At 39.8% G+C, this 20,039-nt stretch overlaps 2 protein-coding genes across 2 annotated transcripts in view; one reads left to right on the forward strand and one right to left on the reverse strand.

Annotated features, from left to right (window-relative positions):
* The first annotated feature begins 9,217 nt into the window (after positions 1-9,217).
* On the forward strand, positions 9,218-11,971 carry cdkn2a/b (cyclin-dependent kinase inhibitor 2A/B (p15, inhibits CDK4)). Its single transcript, XM_080759746.1, has 2 exons — positions 9,218-9,567; positions 10,738-11,971. Exons 1-2 carry the CDS (start codon positions 9,439-9,441, stop codon positions 10,990-10,992), a joined length of 384 nt encoding a protein of 127 aa, XP_080615872.1. The 5' UTR covers positions 9,218-9,438; the 3' UTR covers positions 10,993-11,971.
* Positions 11,972-13,630: 1,659 nt separating this feature from the next.
* The window catches only part of LOC308312364 (uncharacterized protein), a 33,031-nt gene continuing 26,622 nt past the window's right edge, over positions 13,631-20,039 (reverse strand). The window contains exons 10-11 of the mRNA XM_080758969.1: positions 16,834-16,956; positions 13,631-15,437 (exon numbers count right to left, since the gene is read on the reverse strand). Coding sequence (XP_080615095.1) covers positions 15,399-15,437; positions 16,834-16,956 — 162 coding nt within the window. The 3' untranslated portion in view covers positions 13,631-15,398. The remainder of the gene's footprint in view (positions 15,438-16,833; positions 16,957-20,039) is intronic.

The raw sequence follows: 20,039 nt of genomic DNA on the forward strand, positions 1-20,039 counted from the left end.
AACTCAATGTTCATGTGCAGCTTAATAATGCTGGAGTGTGATACATTTATTCCAGCTGTACACCACATTTTTAGGAGATATTAGTGCATTTTGTAAATGTATAGAGTTCATAGATGAGTTAATGGATTATAATTCAAATATACTAAGAAGAACATTATGAAATGTGTACAAGCCAGAGTGTAAGGTCTGGGAGTCCCATCTCTTATTATGGAATACCACAGTTATAAGAGAGTTTCATTCCAAAATATGTTTTCCACTATCTGAGAAAAGGGCACCGCTTAGAAATGCAGAACAATAGCACACATTTAAAACAAATTATGGTGCTCATGTGAGGGACAGTATCTAGGTTAATTTAAATCCTAATAATAATTCACACTGGATCCTCAGTTTTAGTTACATTCATGCACTGGACAGCACATAGATGGTGTCTGTACAAGCCACTGGAGGGAGGCAGAGCCTACCTTCTCTGACAACATCACTGTCCCAACTCCCACTTGTATTTCAGTTGGTGGAGTGGCTATGATTCCAAGAACTTGTCCGCATATTACACACTTTTTGTTGGTTAATGTAGGCTACACGTCTCTTACTCTCTTCACAGAATTGTTGTGAAGCAGCTGCAGTTTAACATGATTTAAATGATTATGGTGTTATATATAGCCTCCATACCACACCTATAGGACAAGCAGATATGAAATGAGAGGAAAGCCGTGACCAGAATGACTAGTGAGTGCTGAATACAGCTTTCATAAGCTCTAAGTTAATGCATTATAGCCTACATACTGTTCCCTTCCAATACTCTGTAGCTACAGTAATGTTTCTCATTTTCACTATTAACATATAGTTACGTTGTTGACTTTGTAAGACAAGTGTTCTTAAAATCTGGTTATTACCAGATGTCACAAGATCTTTTTCCTCACCGATTTTTGTCAACTCCCAAATATTTTGCCAAATATTACTACATTTAAATGTATGTATATTTTAGAAAATGGCCACATCACCAACAACAGGAAAATGTTTTTTATTTGGGGGCGATGATTAGGGATGGAGCTCGATAACCGATACCCGATAAAATCCGATACTCAAATCCGATACTCAATAACAAGCTTATTGAGTACCTGGTATCAATAAGCTTTGGGCTTATCAAGCCTGTTATCGAGCATAGCTGCCCATGACGTCATGTTTAAACAATCAAGACAAGATGCAATCAAGAAATAAATGAGATGTTTGTGGCAGCAGAAACATGTCGGCCTAAAAGTGTATCGATACCTGCCAATCAGGTAAACAAAATTGCACTTTTAAAGTGACAGTATACATATTAACCAGTTAACAGTTTCTTCAATATTATTTTCCAAAAGTAAAAAGGTCAATTGCCTTCTGTCTGTTAGAAAAGTACTGTATTCAAATATACTTGTTCTGTTCAGAAGTTGTCGTCTAACATCTTTCCACAAAATAATAGAAAATGCTCGATAAGAACCCGGCTCGATAAGCCTGATCGACAAGTTGCTCGTTATCAATAAAAATTAACGAGCTCCATCCCTAGCGATGATTGTGTGTACCAAAGTGTAGTGTATCTTTCAGCTACTGTAATTCAACCAACAACTTCAATGCATACTGTGGACATATGTATTGCATTGATACAGTCCAGCTCCATTAGGAATTCCAAGCTATTCTTGTCCATAATGAGTTAAAAAATGTAGGTCATGTTACTCATCATAATATGTGTACAATATACAGTAAGCACTTTCTATTGAATGTGCAAACAGGGTTTTCAGGCAAAGATGGTGATTTCATTCACCAGGAACGAGACAGTAGGTAATCCCCTGCTTGGCTGTCTAGTGTCTAGTTGTCTACAGAAAAGAAATCTATGGCAAAAAAATGGCATAGGGAGATTTCTCATTGTAGTTCGAATGAAAAACGCAAGAAAAAAGTAACACAAATGTGAGTAAGTTATAAAATGTCATAATTAATTCAGTTATTCTAACAACCCATGCTACATAAGAATACTAAGCAAGTAAGTAATTCAGAAATTCTAATACTTCAAAGGTGTGTCATTTTAAGGTGTTTGAGACACATGCAACTCTGAGAGAATACCAGCTCATAGGCAACAAAATCGCACACTCTACTATCTAAAGTTTACATACTGTAGTTAATTTTGATGTTTGGACTTTGTATATTTGATTTAACTGAGTCTTCCTGTTATTGACCTGTTCTGTTCCTTTCCTCTCTATTCTCTCTTCCCTATTCTAACTCTTTCTGTAACTGTAATGTTGAGTGCACAAAATATGTTTTCACCCACGATTTTACATTTGTAATCGTTTGACGTGACAATAATGTTGATTCTTAGGCTGGTGTGAATTTTGTGTTTGTACTGCAGTCTGCATTCTATGAAATGCAGAGAACAAAAAAATCCCTTTGGGACAAATTATGTCTTAATTTCAAATTGTATCTTCTCGTGGCTGATGCAAAATCAACCAACTGAGATGAGAGCAGCTGATGTACAGTATACAAATGCAAAGAGGTTGGTCACAGCACGTCTGACCTCTTCTCTCCAAACTAAACGACTTAATTTAGAATGGAGGGGTTTGTTCTATAAGCATTCTCTCTAACCAAAAGAATGTTCCAAGTCTACTGACGTAATGATTTTAAGCCTTACGGGCAGGAACCACCGAGACAGAAATGTTTGATGACGGCCATGGTTATTAAAGGCTATAGCTTTGATCATCTTTACAAAGCATTTTTGTCTATGTGAAAGTGTTTACGCTCTTGTATTTCAAAGACAGTGTTGTAAAGTAACTTACTCAAGTAGTGTACCTGTAGTTACTTATGGTTAATTACTTAGGTTACTTAAGTACAATTTTGAGGTACTTTTACTTTACTGGAGTATTTTCAATACTATAGGCCTACATATGATACATATAACCACTTCAGCCCTATATACATTTCAGCAATTTGAAAATAGCAGTTCTACAAGCTCACAATGTGAGCTTGTAGATCTGCTATTTTCACAAGATGCTTACACATTTGAAAGCTTGAAATGAAACATTCTGAATAATGAGCATTTGTTTTTATCATTTTGATGCCAATACTTATTGCAGTATTGATGCTTTTACTGAGGTGAAAATTTTGAGTACTTTTTCCACCACTGCTTGTATTTCAAACAGCACATGAAAGATGCAAGCCATTTGACAACAGTGTCCTTTTTCTCATACCAGCAGTTATGCATATACACATATGCCGTGCACATTCACTCACTCTCTCTCTCTCTCTCTCTCTCTCTCTCTCTCTGTCTCTACCGAGGCGAGAGGCAGGGGACTTCCAAACCAACACACCTCCGCCCACACTTAACCTCATCACAACACGTGTGAGCTTTGTATGTGTGTACCGAGCTCCACTCCAATACAGTACATTTACCCAGATAAAACAAGAATTGTTGAAACAAACTGCATGATTATAACCAACTAACCATACGATTGCTTATATAATAAGGGGAAAGTCAGTGTAAATTCATGTGTGACTAATGAACTGAACGTTGAATCTTAACTGTGAATATTGCTGACCAGGATAGCAAATTTGCCTAGGTAGATAGCCTGACTAAAGGAATAAATAGACAGAAGGTGAATGGCTTAGTTCTCAAAAAGTGTTCATTTAACTCAGAGAGTAAGGGTACATTTTAACACTCAGACTAAATTAAGACTGATGTGCATGATGGGGTTCTCCCTATTCTAAGCTGGCAGTGGTGACTGTTAAATCATTCAGAGAAAATGTACACTAATGATTAGGGATGGAGGTCATTCATTTTTATTGATAACGATCACCTTATCAATAAGGTTTATTGAGCCGGGGGTTCTTATCGAGCTCACTATCGAGCCTTTTCTATTATTTTGTGGAAAGACGGGAGACAATAAATTCTGAAAAGAACCAGTATATTTTACTAGGGCCTTCAAATACAGTACATTTCTAACAGGCAATTGACCTTTTTACCAATAAAATAATATTAAAGAAACTGCTAAACTGCTATTTTGTTTACCCGGACAGCACTGGTTGGCAGGTTTCACTACACTTTTAGATGTTTGTGCCAGCATGGATGATTACATGTATTTCTTGATAGCCTGATTGTTTGAACATGACGTCATGGGCCGTTATGCTCGATAACAGGCTTGATAAGCCCAAAACGTATTGATAACGGGTACTCAATAAGCTTGTTATCGGATTTTATCGGGTATCGGTTATCAAGCTCCATCCCTACTAATGATTCTGTTGTGAAATGTTAAATACACAAAACAAATAACAGTTGAAAACTGCTTTACTGCTTACCATATAGGCTCTGATGCCTGACAGCAAATCCCTGGTTCGATTCCTGAGCCCGGCGACGGACGTTTGCTGCATGTCACTCTGCAACTCTATCTCGCCCCTTTCCTGCCATTCTCCACTGTGGACTATAAATAAAAGACCCATTAAAAATATATATTATAAAAATAAATGTATATATATATATACACAGTATATATATATTAATAATAATAATGGGGGCTGTAATGGCTCCTTGGAACTTATCTACATTTATTTATAACAGTCAGAAATGACTGAATGCTGATTTCACAGGTGCAAATAGACCATGAAGTGAAGATGACCGTACACTCAAAATAGTTCCACGCATTCTCAGCAGGAAGCCGACCCACCGCCACAGTGCAATTGGGGACAAGTAGGTCAACTCAATGGCATGCCTTCCCACATGCCCTTAAAAATTAACCATTTTATGGGTTCTGATCGAGAGAGGGTGAATTACTGAATTTTTACGCTCTCGATAAATTAACACCTCAGACTGACAGTGCAGCAGTACAGTGATCTTGCAATCGCAACCTTACATCTTTAACATCCTGACCACCAGTGCAGAGTCTTAAGGGCTGTACACACCAATAATGATAGTGAGCGAGAGAGAGTGTGTGTGAGGCATATGTGTACATGCACAACTATAACTTAAAATGTGTAATTTATTAAAATTATTCTAACTCGGGTGGATGGTGGAGTCCACACCCCACCTCATGTTCGCTTGCGAAGATGTCCAAGTGACTTCACAATGTTTTGTGGGTGCAAAGATGGCTGAGGAGGCCAATCCTTGCAAGGAATGGTTGCAGTGAGGGCATGTGATAGCTGGGGGCTGGCTAGGTGAGGGGGATGAACTGGCTCTGAATGGTCTTGCAGAGCTGTCGCTTCAGTTCGGCTTCATGGATGCAGCACGTTTCAGACTCTGCCACACGTACCATGCTTGACTGCAATGCGCCAGTTGGAGGGGTGTTGGGTAACGGCCTCCCAGATCTCTGGATCCAGACTGGAAGGTTTGAGGTCTTTAGGGTGTCCTTATAACGCTTCCGCAGGCCGCCGTGTGAGCGTTTGCCATGGTGTAGTTTGCTGCACACTGCACAGCAGACTTTTAGGGAGGCGGCAGACATGGCCAACCCATCTCAGCTCGGAGTGCTTGAGCATGGCATAGATGTTCTCCATTTCAACCCTGTGGAGGACATCAGTGTCTGGGACCTTGTCCTGCCAATTGATGTTGAGCAGCCTCCTGAGGCATCTCATATGGAAGGCATTGAACGCTGCTTTGCATGCCGGCTATTATACAGTCCATGTCTCACAGGCGTACAGCAGGGAGGGGAGCAGCACGGTAGACTTTGAGTTAGTCTGAGCCCTCTACGCTCCCAAACAGAGGCGCAAAGTCGGCCGAAGGCATGACCTCCTCATCAATGTTGCCCACGCATGACAGGGTACTACCTATAGGTAGACAGACTTTCCAGCAGCGTTGAGGTGTTCACCAATAACGAGAGGAAGTTGCAAACAGGGGTCGTCTGCACTTTGGTCTTTGCCTGGAGTCTTCGCAGATTGAACAGCTTGCCATCAGTGCGATAGTGCATATTGATCCCCAATGCCCATGCATGTCCCTAGACCGGAAGACATTTGTCAAAATGGCGGATTACATCATGCTAAAGAGAGTGACTCCATTTCCCATTGAGAGGATGTACTGTACCATTGTCTTGGACTCGTGCCTGCATTCCATCCTGGAACTCAGGGACCATGTTAATAAAGATATAAAAACAGCCATGATCTTCCAGAGGCCCTCGTGGTTGACAGTGTTGAAAGCTTTTGTCTACAAAGGTGTAGTCTGATGTTCTGCATTCGGCATGAACTGATCCTCTTGGAGTTGACGAGCGGCAAAGATCATGTCCACTGTACTAGTGCAAATTTCAAAATATATTGTTGGGATCACTTTCAGAGCAATTTGATGAACCAGAAACACTGACAGCCATAGGCAGATTAAAACATTTTTTGAGCAAGGCAACAAAAAAAATGCATTTCAACCTACAAGGTCTTGTACAAAATGTACTTTTAATTTGCCTTCCCTTCAAATAATACAAGGCCATGTTTTCCCAGGCATGCTTTGAAATAAGCTAATGTTTCAGTTATAGGCCACCTATTGCCACATATCTCAGTTGCATACAATTGCTAGAATTATTTACAACCACTGTAATAATAATAAATAAATAAAACCTTTGACACATTAAAAAAACAAACATCATCTGACATAGCATGCAAAGCTACTACCCTCAAAATAATTACCATAGAACTGCACCAAGCCCAGCCCATTGTTAAAGTTTTTAGACTAACAGTTAACTATAATAGTTATAGTGTGGCTGGCTACAATCTAAAACAAAGTCCATGACAACCACCTGCTGGATAACATTGGTAAGGCCCAACAGAGTAGCCTAGCAAGGTTGATATAGCTCACAATTCTGCAAACATATTTTAGTTTAAGCAGCCCAACTTGTAGGCTACAATTGCTACTATCCATGGGCTACTTAAAACAGTAACGTCTAGAGTTGTCAAATCAATTGATTTTGCAAGAGCAACCACTGGTATATGAAAACAAGCCCTAAAGAAAGAAAAAAGATTTTGAATATTTTTAAAACAAAAATCTTGGGGGTCCCACCGTCCCTGCCACAAAAACAAAACCTGATGGGGCATCCATGGAGTGGACAAATACATATTTAGGCTTGTAGCCAGAACGCGTTGGTCCATTTTGAATGATCTTTGCCATGCCATAAAATAAAGGCTTTTTCACTTGACTGAAAGAGTGCATTGGACCCCTTTTTATCTTTTCATGTTTGAACCCTCACCAACGAGCAACTGTTTTCAGTTCACAACTACAAAGGACCATGGCAGTGCTTCTTTCCTCTATTCAACATATTTATTTGGGGTTCCTTGATTTAAAAATGTTTGAGAACCACTGGTTTAAACAATATTAGGAAACAAGCCCAAATAAACAACAAGGCCTACACTTTAGAAACAAGCCCAGAAAAACAAGACCCAACGTTGCTCATAATTTAGAAGACATGGCAACACTGGGTGGATGGGGAAGAACATGTATTTGCATCTGTGGTTTCTGTATAGGCAGGTCTTTTGTAATCATATCCTAGCCTGACACTCAGCCTGAACTTTCATTTCGTTCCACTTCATCATTATACAATATTCATTATTCACTTCACATCATTATTATTCACTAGTCCTTACCCGATGTATGGACTATTGCCCCCCATAAATATATTTAATTGCTCTTCATTTTAACTTTAAATAATATATTTGTGTGTTGACATTTGAAAGGTGAAGATGCCCGTGGAGCCCCCCATTGAATGGCATTTGTATGTCTGTTAAATGTGAGTGTAAATGGGTCAATTGTATACGCTGTCTCTGAGTTACATGACTTGAGACCCCCATTACTATTGTAAAAGCAATGTTAATTGAACTGTGAGATTGTAAATGAGTTAATTTGGTGTGGTTCCATTGGGTTCTAAATTATAATGTAGCTGGGGACATGGGGGAACTCCACCCATGCATTACCCGTAAACTATGATGTATCTCATTCTCCACACACACACACACACACACACACACACACACACACACACACACACACACACACACACACACACACGTGCGTTGCGTGTGTTTTTATTATTAAATTAAACAAATTAAAAGTATTGTTTACCTGGGCTGGCGGAAGGCGACGTGTGAAGCTGTGGCTCCGTGAGTGTGTGTGTGTGTGTGTGTGTGTCTGCTGTGTGTGCCACGGTGAAAGTGTGTTGTGCTGTGTAGGGCCTACTGTGTGCCACTGTTGTGTTGCGGCGCCAAATTGTATAGGCCACTGTTTGTTGTGTTGCGGTAGCTAGAGGAAGCATGCCAGTGAGAACGGTGGCGGGTGGCCTGTGATGCAGGTGTCTCTAAAACTATAGCCTGGAACTCACTTATGCTTTTTATGGCATAGGCAGCTCCCGGCAGGATCCGCCGGGAGAATATATGCGCAGCTGCGCGACATGAGACTAATTACTTAGAGCGACAGAGAGAGAGAGGAGCGTGTGTGTACATGTGTGCGTGTGTATGTCAATTTTACAAAGGTGCAGACAATCAGAAATCCAGCAGAGAGTGAGCAATGTTTGCACTCTATGCCGAATTGAAGTGGACTCAGACCCAGACTTTTTTTTTCTCCCTGGAAATAAAAACGTCTGGGTTTCCGACTAAAACTATGGCAGTTAACTATGGCAGTTACAGTGAGTGACAGACAGGATCGTTCCATGATGATGATAATATGATGATGATGATAAATCGCCTAGCTCTGGTCCATAGCCCTAATGCCAAATCATTTAGGGCTATAGTATGAAGCAGAGCTATTAATCGCCCAAAGCAGCAATTAAAGCACCAGCGAGCTGGCCAGATGTATGGAGAACCGGGATAGGATGACTGGAAGCGACGATGGAGGCCTCGGCTCCGTTCACTTCATGGGGCCAGAGCTTACAGTCTATGGGCCTGGGCCAGAGCCATGGACGGAGTAAGACAGATTTACGACATTGAGGGGGCAGAAAACTGCCCGGGCACGTGGTTCATGTAACTCGTTTGTCACTGTAATTTAAAAGCCAATAGTACAGTGCATTCCGTAAACTTCCGGACGGTTCAGGCGTTTGTCACTCACTATTCGCCCATAGAAGTCTATGTAGAAGAGCCGGCGCCGACATTGGACTGGCCCCATGAAGTGAACGGAGTTGTCGTAAAGTTAACACTCTATGGTTCTTGTCTGGTGTAATATTACACTCGTGTGCGCACTGCGCATGCGCATGGCACTGCAGCAGCAACATGCATGACGTCACCCCATTCAATGCAGGCAAGCCCAGACACACACCACCACCACCGTCCGCTGTCAGGCTCTCTGTTGGCTGATGTGCGCAATTCTTTAACTTTATTCTTTATTCAAAGCAACCGTCCGGACGTCCGAATGCACTGAACGTCAGCTGTCGAGGCGTCAACTGGGAAATATTATTTTATGTGCATTATCGGCATATTAACATTTTCCCGTCAGATCTACCTGTCAAAAAGGACGGCTTATTTGTTCTCATGAAGATGACACTACAAGATGATCTGTCAAGCGCTGCTGCGACAGGGAACGTTAAAGCGGTGGAGGATCTCCTACTGAGCGGTGCGGATGTCAACGGCGTGAATAGCTTCGGCCGAACTGCGCTTCAGGTCAGTGTCACTGTGTGACAACATGAAAACTAATGATTATGTCACGTTTGATATACATACATCGTTGTATAAGTAACTTGTATCATGTAACATCATACATGAGTCATGACATACAACATTACATGTATACGTCAATTCCCCACTCATCCATTCCTCACTGAAACAAACACAAGATTCCGTTCAGATTATAAGATTAGTGGCTTAAACAAAGTTTTCCACTTGTGGTAATGTAAAGAGCTATACGGAATATATATAGGGAGAGTGCTATATGTCGTGCCAAAAATGATGCGTATAATGTCACGTGCGCCATGTCTTTAACAATCCAATAGCCTAGTTATTTCCATTATTGAAAAAACCATAAAGAACCAAAAGAAAAACTTTCTCGCCCTCGTATTACCCTGCTGTGTTAATACTAGGCCTATATAGGCTAGTTTAATGGTGATGCAAGTCATAGGCCTATACCCCAAATCCCAATATGTAAAACCTGTCATTTTGTTCGCTTATACTGTAATTCAAATGAGCCCTTATGATATCTATTTGATCTATATTTAGTTGCTTTGTAGTGCGTGTATGCTTCATTGATTCGTTTTTTTTATACTCTTAGTCTACATTCTTATATTAATGCTGCTTATGTTACTCAAGTTCATGTTGTCTTTCTATTGAAAGCGCTTTGACCTATATAATAAAATATGTTAAATAGGCCTATATATTGACATTGCCAAATTCCATGTGGCTCTAATCCAGCATTTAATTATCACCCGGGTTAGTAAAAATGTGCCTATTTCAAGAGATTCAACATTCAAGAGGGGTTTATTTATCTATATTTGGATTTATCTGCGTGTAAAATAAACAACGATAGCATATTGTCTTCAACTCGCACTATACAGCATATTCTATTCTTCCCATGCAAATGATCGGCACAGCCATTTGCATCGCTTCTGTCAGGGACATGCATGCATAGACCTATATTCACCAAATACGATTAGGCTAACCATTAGCCCTATATGGTAGAACCCATCCATATGCTCATTAAACAAAATGATCAATTGTAAGATTCAGTCAGAGGTTGTATTTTTGGGACGATATTTGGTGTAGATGGAGGGATAAAAAGTCTAGTCTACAGAGTCAGCAAGAGTTTGAGTGGTTAATGAACTGACATACTGTACATAGGTGATGATGATGGGGAGCACGGCGGTGGCTCAGCTCCTACTGGAGCACGGAGCGGATCCCAACGTGACCGACAGACGCACCGGGACAACCCCGCTCCACGACGCGGCCAGGACGGGCTTCGTGGACACCGTGCAGGTGCTGCTGCAGCACCACGCCGACCCCACCGTCCGAGACCACAAAGCATGTCTGCCCGTGGACCTGGCCACGGAGTCAGGACACAAAGATGTGGCTACGTTTCTGCTGGAGTGTTTGTAAAAGACAATCGGCCACGGGACAAACATTTGTATTTGTTAAAAATAATTAAGATTAAGGAAGGAAGGAATTCGATTTTGTCTGGGGAAACTGCAGGGCCTGTGTCTTTTGAGGCCTTCAACCTATAATTTAAGCATCGATGACGAATTTAAGCACTTTTTTCAAAAAAATGTGACGGTTATTATTAGATAATATTAACGTTATATATATTTATGACCTGAGTGAGTTTACACTATATGCTACCTATTTAGCATAATGGTGGCAGGCCTACTATAGGCTAATGTGTATATAGGCTATGTCCGTTCAGCTGTTTTTGTCAGATTTAACTTTTCAGTTTTATTTTTCTTAGACATAGACTTAGTTTTTTTAATTTCCGCATTTTATTTTATTTTTCGTTAAGTAGCAGATCCGATTTGAGGTCTATTTGTCGGTCAATGCTTCTGGTCATCGACTCACATTTCAATATAAACACATTCGAAGCTTATTTATGCACTTTAATAAAATGCAACGTGAAATTAAAAAGTTGTCATTTTAACATGAAGAAATCCATGGTCATTTATTTGGATTAGGAATTAAATCGTAGGACTACTTAATGTATGGATCTAATGAGCTGTTGTCGGTCACAATAGACTTGGAGCAGGTGCCTAAATTGACTAAATTACCCCTCAATAACCCTTTGTCATCATCTTATATATTTAATAGGCATAGATTTTTTAGAAAATCCTCTGGGGGAAAGCACACACCATTTTGTAGACAACTTTTGTAAAGCCTATAAGCCTTGATTCAATTATGGGGAAAAACGAAAATAGTTGCATTGTTTTTCAAAAATAGCCTACAAACAAAAACAAGATGAACCTCTGTGACCTTGTCTAGAGATAGCACCATGGGCGTCTCCTTTACCCTAATACATTTTAAAACACTCTCCAATGTTAGATGAGATCCCAGCTCGGTTGGACAGGACATGTGGACTATTTCTGCAGTTGAATAGTGACAGGTATGGTATATAGCCTTATTAGCCTATAGCTGTCAGGTATAGGAACCGACAACCGAAGTAGGTATATGCCTATACTAACACACTTAATAACACGAGTTCTATATTCATATAGAACTTTAAGACTGAGAAACGCCCAATGTAGGCCTATACGGTCTTCCTTATCAACCAGTGGCAGACATGTGATAAAACCCACAAATAACTCTGGAACATGGTGCTAAATATTTGGACGCTGTTTGGACTAAATGTTTGGACGCTGCTAATTTACTTCACATCACATGCACCAATACCATGCATAAACCACGCACATTAATGCGACACTTGCAAAACACGTTTTCAGTGTAGGGCAGGCTATCGAGGCCTGCTAATTAAGTTGTGTTGTGCGGAACCAACCATAACAAAATATAGCCAATTAACTGGGTTGAATTCACTAGTAGTCCTTTGTCCATTCCAACCGCGACACCAAACGCACGGCAAAATTAATTTCGACTAAATGGTGTAGTCCTAAAGCGCAAGATTTTACAAAGCGACTCACTCCCCCTGATGCGCACGGAACGCTACAGACAATCCTTTATGCCAACTGCCATCAGACTACTCAATACAAATGCTTAAGAACTGCCCCCCCCCCCCCCCCCCCCCCCTTATTTAACCACTTTGACTGCAATAAAAGCTATTTAACTCATGAGGCCCGAGGGTAGCCTACATTTTTGCAAAACAAGATTCAATTGTAATAATACTTCCTATATATATATATGGAAAATGAGCAGTTTGGTAACTGGGAAAACATTACAAAGGAACCTATATGGCCATAAGTTAAAATGAACTGGATTTTACTGTATAGCGATAGCCACATTCTATAAATCCACATCATGGGTGGCCTCATATGCACAACAGTTCTTATTTATCATGAGCAGTACCTTTGTATTACCCCTGGTATTATATATCCCAGCAGCTCCACCTAGTGGTGTATCTGGACAACTACTGCAAACAATTGTCAAATAATTATATTATATTATATTTATTATAATCATGCTGCCAGGTCTGGACCAAATGCAGTGAATTATCCTAGAACAAATACTAAGAGTTGAGTCCATGCCATGGCCCAACTACTTACTCTATTCTCAGCTCCAGCAAATCCTGGTGTATCCTGGACTCAGCAAACACCAGGACATCATGGGTTGGAATCTAGTTCATGACCTGTGACACCTCCACTCTGGGCCTTTATCAATGGCAGCTAATAATGCATAAAAACTGTATAAATAAGTCAATCATTTGCACGAGACTCAATATTGAAAATTGGTTAAGCACAAGTCATTTTCGGCCAACGTTTACAGTAGCTTGCAACTTAAAAAATGAAGAATTCCACACTACAGCTTTGTGATAAAGCTGATTTACTTAGCCAAACGTAAATAACTTTCAACCACAAGTTTTTTCTTTCTGACTTGTGGTCGCAGCATTGCTCGTGTTTTGCACAGACATGCAGCAAGACTTTTCATATTTTGTCCTCCACCCCAAAGGATGATTAATAGCCTATATGCTTAATATGTTTGTATAGTAATTTATCAAATGTAGCCATAGATAGAAACCTTTTGTTGGACATCAGATATATGTATTGGCTATATAGCCTATAGGAAAAAAAACAGAAAAGGGTCAAATAAATCGCAGTTTTTATTAACTTTGACACGATTTGGGCTGACAAGCAAAAATTAATGGACTGCAAAGGGCTGCAATATGGTTATGTATTGTGGCAATATTTCATGAATGTGTTAAGTTCTCAAATTAAAAGAGGACTAAAAATATAGTGATTTCATACTGATTTAATGTAAATTATTATGAGAAGTATACTGCCCTATAAACACAAAAAGCAATATCCATGACTAATAAGTGACTAATCAAACTGAGAATAAAACAAAGTTTAGTGCATGGCTGACAAAAGTAAAATTGGAATAGAATATTGTAGTATAAGGATAGTATATTGTGGCTTTCGGGAGGATACCACTTAACTCCATTTTTGAATCAACACTATTAACACCCTTTATGTCTGTGTTGTTTCGGAAATATTGAACCAATCAAAAGTATAAAAAAAAAAAACACTTCGGAAAGAACCTCTTAACCTCTTAACATTGCAGCATCAAGCTGTCTGTGAAAGCACCCCCCCCCCCCTGCTTGCCACAGGGCTGGTGCAGTCTGACCTATGAGTCAGACTCGCTGAGTTCTCTCAAGTCTACTGAAACTGCAAATCTGTCTCCGTGAATCCCTCTTTGTAGAAGTTATTGTAACGCACGTTGCGATGCAATGTGTGTAAACTGGTGATAATATACTGACACATGCAAGTAACTGACAATATGCAAAGTCAGAATACCAACTTTGATGAGGCAGTACTGCTTCGTATTTAGGGTTTTCTTCATTTTCTGAAAAATGTATTTTGTTTTATCATTTCCTGAAACATTAACATTTTGGAGTTGGTTTCTTCCCAACAGCAGAGATATTGTATATAATGTGTTAATATAAAATCTAAGACCTAGTAATGACATTTGACATTGAAAAACACAAAGATTACTGTCGTTACTGCTATTTGCAAATACCATTTGTAACCACCAATTTACAGAATGGAAAACATTTTACAATTATACTATTAAGCCACCTGTTATCATTTTGCATTCGTGCAAGCACTTTGGTCAATTTATATAAAGAAAAGAGAAGCCCATATTCAGAAGTTAAATGGAGGAAACGTTTAAAACGTGATCAGCAGCAATAACGGGAATGCCGTCAATCTTGGCCGAGCTCTGCTTACTGGTTTCAAAATGCATTATGTAAATCATGCAAATCAATCTAAGTTTAAGACATCACATGCCACTTAAGATCACTGAATATTCGCTGTAGCATTGAGAGCAGTTACATAATTTGTTCTTTAACTGTTATCTTTCATCACGTCTCGTGCAATGAGGCATAAAAAATACAGATTTTTACACCACAAAAAATATAAATTCAGGAAAAATAACTTATATTGTATAATCTTATATTGTATAATCTCAAGAAGACCTCAAAGACTAAGTTAATTTGTCAAAATGTTGGTTATCTTGGAGAAAAGAATGCTGCTGACCAAAATATATAATGCTTTGCGTGGTTGTTGCTGCAAGGTAAGGTCAAAAACGTTGTCCCATGAAGTCTTTGCACTTTGAAAATAATGGGTTTGTATTCCAAAGCAGGAGGGAAAAAAACACAGTAAAAGTTCCAGGTTCTTAGAGAGAATAATAAACATGCATTCCGTGTCAAATCAGGCACTTGATTGTGATAGATGACAAACCCCCTTGTAGAGAGATGTAGAATCCATTGTTTCAGGTTGGTGATAGTGATGTTGACAGTGATGCTTCTGGGAGGTGAAACGTTCTCTACTGTTAATGTGTTTCTGCTTCACTCAGTGTTTTGGTAGCATTACTGAAGACTGAGCTTGTGACTGCAATACAAAACGCAAAAGGCAGATGCTTAGAATAGTGGACTTGTCAGTTACGATAGGCCTACTACATTAGGATACATGCAAATTGCCTTACGCTTGTGCTGTTGGGACTGAAAAGCAGACAGAAAGGTTAAGTAAACAATTTTACTACATGTGCCTTCCATAAACATGCTTGTTTGTGTATGTTGGGAGGCTTTCATCCTCAAAGTATCCAAGAGATAAAGTAAGATAGTTCAATGTAACGAGGGCAACATATCTAAACAAAACTGGGTTTTTGATAGTGTTTGTTTGCGTCCCTCTGGTTGTCTAAACTTTAGACAACCAGGGCTCTAAACTATATTTTAAGATACAACTAAACAAGATAATGTAGATACCGTCTACACAACTTGTGTTACAATCGTCGTAAGTTGAGAATGAAAAAAGGACTAAATAGGAGACTTATATTATAGGAGATTTACATTGATCGATGGACATATTTCGGCACTAGCCGTTCTCAATGTGATGCAGGTAAGTCTACCTGCATGCACCAAAGGATTTTTGGATTGTCTCTTATATAGTCCTTTCAGAGTCTTTATTCAGAGTGCAGGCCTCTGCTGTATTCCTATTCTAATTTATGAGTAAAGAGAAAAAGTCAAGGGCAGTATCCCCCACTCATAATTCTTTTTAAACAACATTTACCAACCTTTTGATTTACTAAAAGATGCTTTGAAGGGATATTATATTAACAGTGGTGTAAGTCAGATGTGCAAAGTCCAGCCAATCGTGGCAGGAGGGCATATTTTATATGGCCGATGCTTCCTTGCTAAAATGTATTTATGGCACGCCAGCGTAGTCATGTGAAATACATTCTGAATGGTTTGAAATAAGATAAGGGTAATAAGATGCATTTGTATGTGACTTTGTCTATAGTGTTATGCCATAAGGTCATTTAATATTTTCAAATATTCCACCCTTTGAAAAGTGTTTGGACACCCCTGGCCTACTAGCAGCGTGCACAACGATTATGACAGCAATATGAGTAGCGGTTTGGGCAGATATTCACGTCAAGAGGCGGCAAGAAAACGGCTAGTCCAGGCATCTATTCCGGATTTTTAAACAGCTGATGGATAGAAATTACGCTCGCATGTGGCTTCAACACGTAGCGTCGGCAAAGCGTTTCCGTTTTTTTTGACGACACTATAAGTTGAAGTGTCATTTCCACCCGCCAGCTGTTTAAAAAAACCCGGAAGAGACACCTGCTCTAGGCGTTTTCTGACACGAAGATGTGCCTGCGTCCATTGCGAGATTTGCTCCAGATTCACACACACACACACACACACACACACACACACACACACACACACACACACACACACACACACACACACACACACACACACACACACACAGAGCTTACTTTCAGGGCTTTTATGGTGTGAGACCAGTCCATCTGGCAGATCTGAGGGATAGCGGTGAGCAGGATGCTACTAGCTTTGTTAGCATTCTCCTTCATCGTCTTCATCACATTGTCAACACAAACCTACAAAGACAGGGATGGAAAACGGATGGAAGAGTGTTAGGAATTGAAATTAAATTAATTAAAAATGTGTTACAGTGAATTTGATAAATCAGTGATTTTGCAAAATCACTGGCCAGTCAATTTGAGAAACGGGAACGGAGGACTGCTTGTGTATCATCCAGGATATGCGTTTTGTTTTCCCCCGAAATAAATCAACATTCCACATGACAAATATTTGTTTTTAATTATAAAATTGTGCTTTTTAATCTAATTAAAGGGTTCGTTCAGATTTTTGGACTTAAAGCTGTAGCAAATACTTGCCAATAGTGGTTGTAAAGATATTTGAAACATGGAACATGAACATGGAACTATTTATCACTACGCCAGCACCCAGCAGCACTGAAAGAAAGTTGAGATATATGGTAGAAATAGGTTAAAAATACAAATGACGCTAGTTTTGTGGCTTCATTTATTTTTAGTGCGTGACCCTCAGTGACCCCTACCAAATGACCGGAAATACTTAATATTCACCAAAACCAGACCAGAACTCCCACCACAGGACTCAGGCAATCGATTAATACCTTTGCAAACACTACATTAATGGCAAGTATTTCCTATAGCTTTAAATCCAAAAATCTGAACTACTGGTAACCCTTTAATAAACCAGAAAAACAGAGATTGTGGCCCACCCATCTGATCTGTATTTTTAAGTGCTATATTCTGAGCGTGTTTAATGTTTTTAATGATCAATAAATTGAGTGTGTTGTAAACTAATGTATTATAACTGTACTAATTTGTGTTATGTTATATTCATTGGCATCACAATGAAAACTAATATTAAGATTTGAAAGGAAAAATGGCATGACATTTATTTTACGTTGTTTTTTATATTATATTATCAATACAGATTTAGTGTTTTAACAGTTATTTGGGGGCAATATCCTCCTGGCCCACGGGATGAGAATCACTGCACTAGAGGATTAGATGATTCTAAATTAAATTAAATTCCCAGTGAAGTTTACTGTTTCAATGCACAACTATCTAATAATGACAATAAAGTCTATTGTTAAACTGTAAAATACCCCTGCCTCCATTAGAATACAATGTCAACAAGTCAAATTCCTGTGCCAAGTTCTGTTCCGATCCCAGTTTCAATAACCTGGTTTCATAATGATGGTGTGGTTATCCCATGGAGCGTAAACGGAAGGAGAGTGTGAAGCCGATGACTCAAGTCTGACTCAATCTCCTCTGGCAGCGGTTCACACCGGAGGCTGCGGCAAGACAGATGGCTGTGTGTGTGTGTGTGTGTGTGTGTGTGTGTGTGTGTGCGTGCGTGCGTGCGTGCGTGCGTGCGTGCGTGCGTGCGTGCGTGCGTGCGTGCGTGCGTGCGTGTGTGCGAGAGATGGGAGGGGATAGGGGACAGAGAGAGGAGGGGGCAGGACACAATATGTACTAGTGGGGAAAAAGAAGAGGTGTGGGGGGTGAGTGAGGGGAATGTGGTACACGGACAAGAGGAGAAAGATGTAAAGGCCGGAGATAGGACTGGGACCGGTTGGGGGGTGGAAGGATGTGGCAAGCTCCTGCTACAGGAGGTAGAAGAGGTCAGCTGTGGGAACTAGGAAGTCATGATTAGAGTTTTTGTGTGGGTTGGGCCGGACACAGTGTGCTCCCAGACTGTCAGACTGACACAGACAAATCGTTTCACGGTAAAATAATCTCTTAACTGTTTGGCTACAGTATACAGATAATATTCAGTGTAGAAAAGTTCACTGAGGGCTAATTGTTTTTAAAGTAGTGTAGTCCATTTGTTAATGACTGTTCAGCCTTAGAACACATTTACTTTTTTGCTTCAGGTTTATGGATTTATATTTGCTGCATTTCAGTTTGGTAATACCAAATTGTGTAAAATAAATTATAGAAAATATAGTTCTTCCCATTGGCAAGCACCATGTGGTTACATGGGCATAAATGGACATAAAGTCCCGCCGCCATTTTGGCTTATTTTGGCTCTGATAGGCACACATGTGATATTGGGAGGGCCAGGCTCTCAGCTTTAAGTGGCCATTTATTGTTTTCAAACTACATAAATGTATGAATTTTAGATAGGGTGGTGGAGTTTTTCCAGAGCCTTTGTGTACAAACTCTTACAAATGATTGAAACTAAGAAAGCCGAATGCATTGGAAAGATGCATGACCGATTCTCATGAACTCTTCTCTTCCCTTTCACTAACCAATGCGTAAAACTGAACCTGTATCTTCCCAGGGTATCTTTCCCAGCTAGCCTGAAAATGCTGCTCATAACCGGTGTTTGAAGCTTGGCTGATCTCCAGTAGTTCCGGTGTTGGGCGGCCTTTTTTAACAATGTCAATTTTTTCATTGAAAACTCATCTTGAAAAGGGCACTGATAATAAATATGCAACATCATTACTTGTGATGGTATCAACTTGCTGCCATTTTGCATTTATTTACATTTACTATGAGTCGCTAGTTGGTGCTGTACCATACGGCATACGCCAATATGCTCAGCCGAGGGGCTTCTTCTACAATACCATGACATCTTAAAGACTACGACCATTGACTACAGCTCCAAATATGATTGGTTGATCAAACTGTCAATTCACACCTGGGCTCCCATTAATTGGCCAGGGCATGCTAGAATACCCCTGATGGGGGATATTCTGCCCAGAGACTCGGTAGTCGATCGTCAGTTACTTTTCCCAGCACAAAATAAACAATACAATGTTTCAAAACATTAGCATGCCATACAGTTGAATTATTGCAAATTAAAGAAATATTAAATCAAGAAATTAAAACAAATATTGAATTGCCTAACAAAAGGCAGTTGCATTATTGCTCATAGCCAAAATGCATTAATAATATTATGCCTGACAGGTCCATTCCTGCCATTCCATTTCAGAAAAACAGAGTAGACACACACACAATCAAAGACAGAAGCGTTTACAGCTGGTGTTGCTGCGCAGGCTCTTAACTACCGGTAGTTCTGGTTAACCTACCAATGTTATATGCTCAGAATTTATTTTAGTATGGTTATTTCAAGCTGAAAACAGCAACGCTTGGTTACAAAGTATTCCTTCCTTCTTACT

This window comes from Protomyctophum bolini (assembly GCF_963924005.1).
Source record: "Protomyctophum bolini genome assembly, chromosome: 3".
In the NCBI taxonomy this organism is placed as follows: domain Eukaryota; kingdom Metazoa; phylum Chordata; class Actinopteri; order Myctophiformes; family Myctophidae; genus Protomyctophum; species Protomyctophum bolini.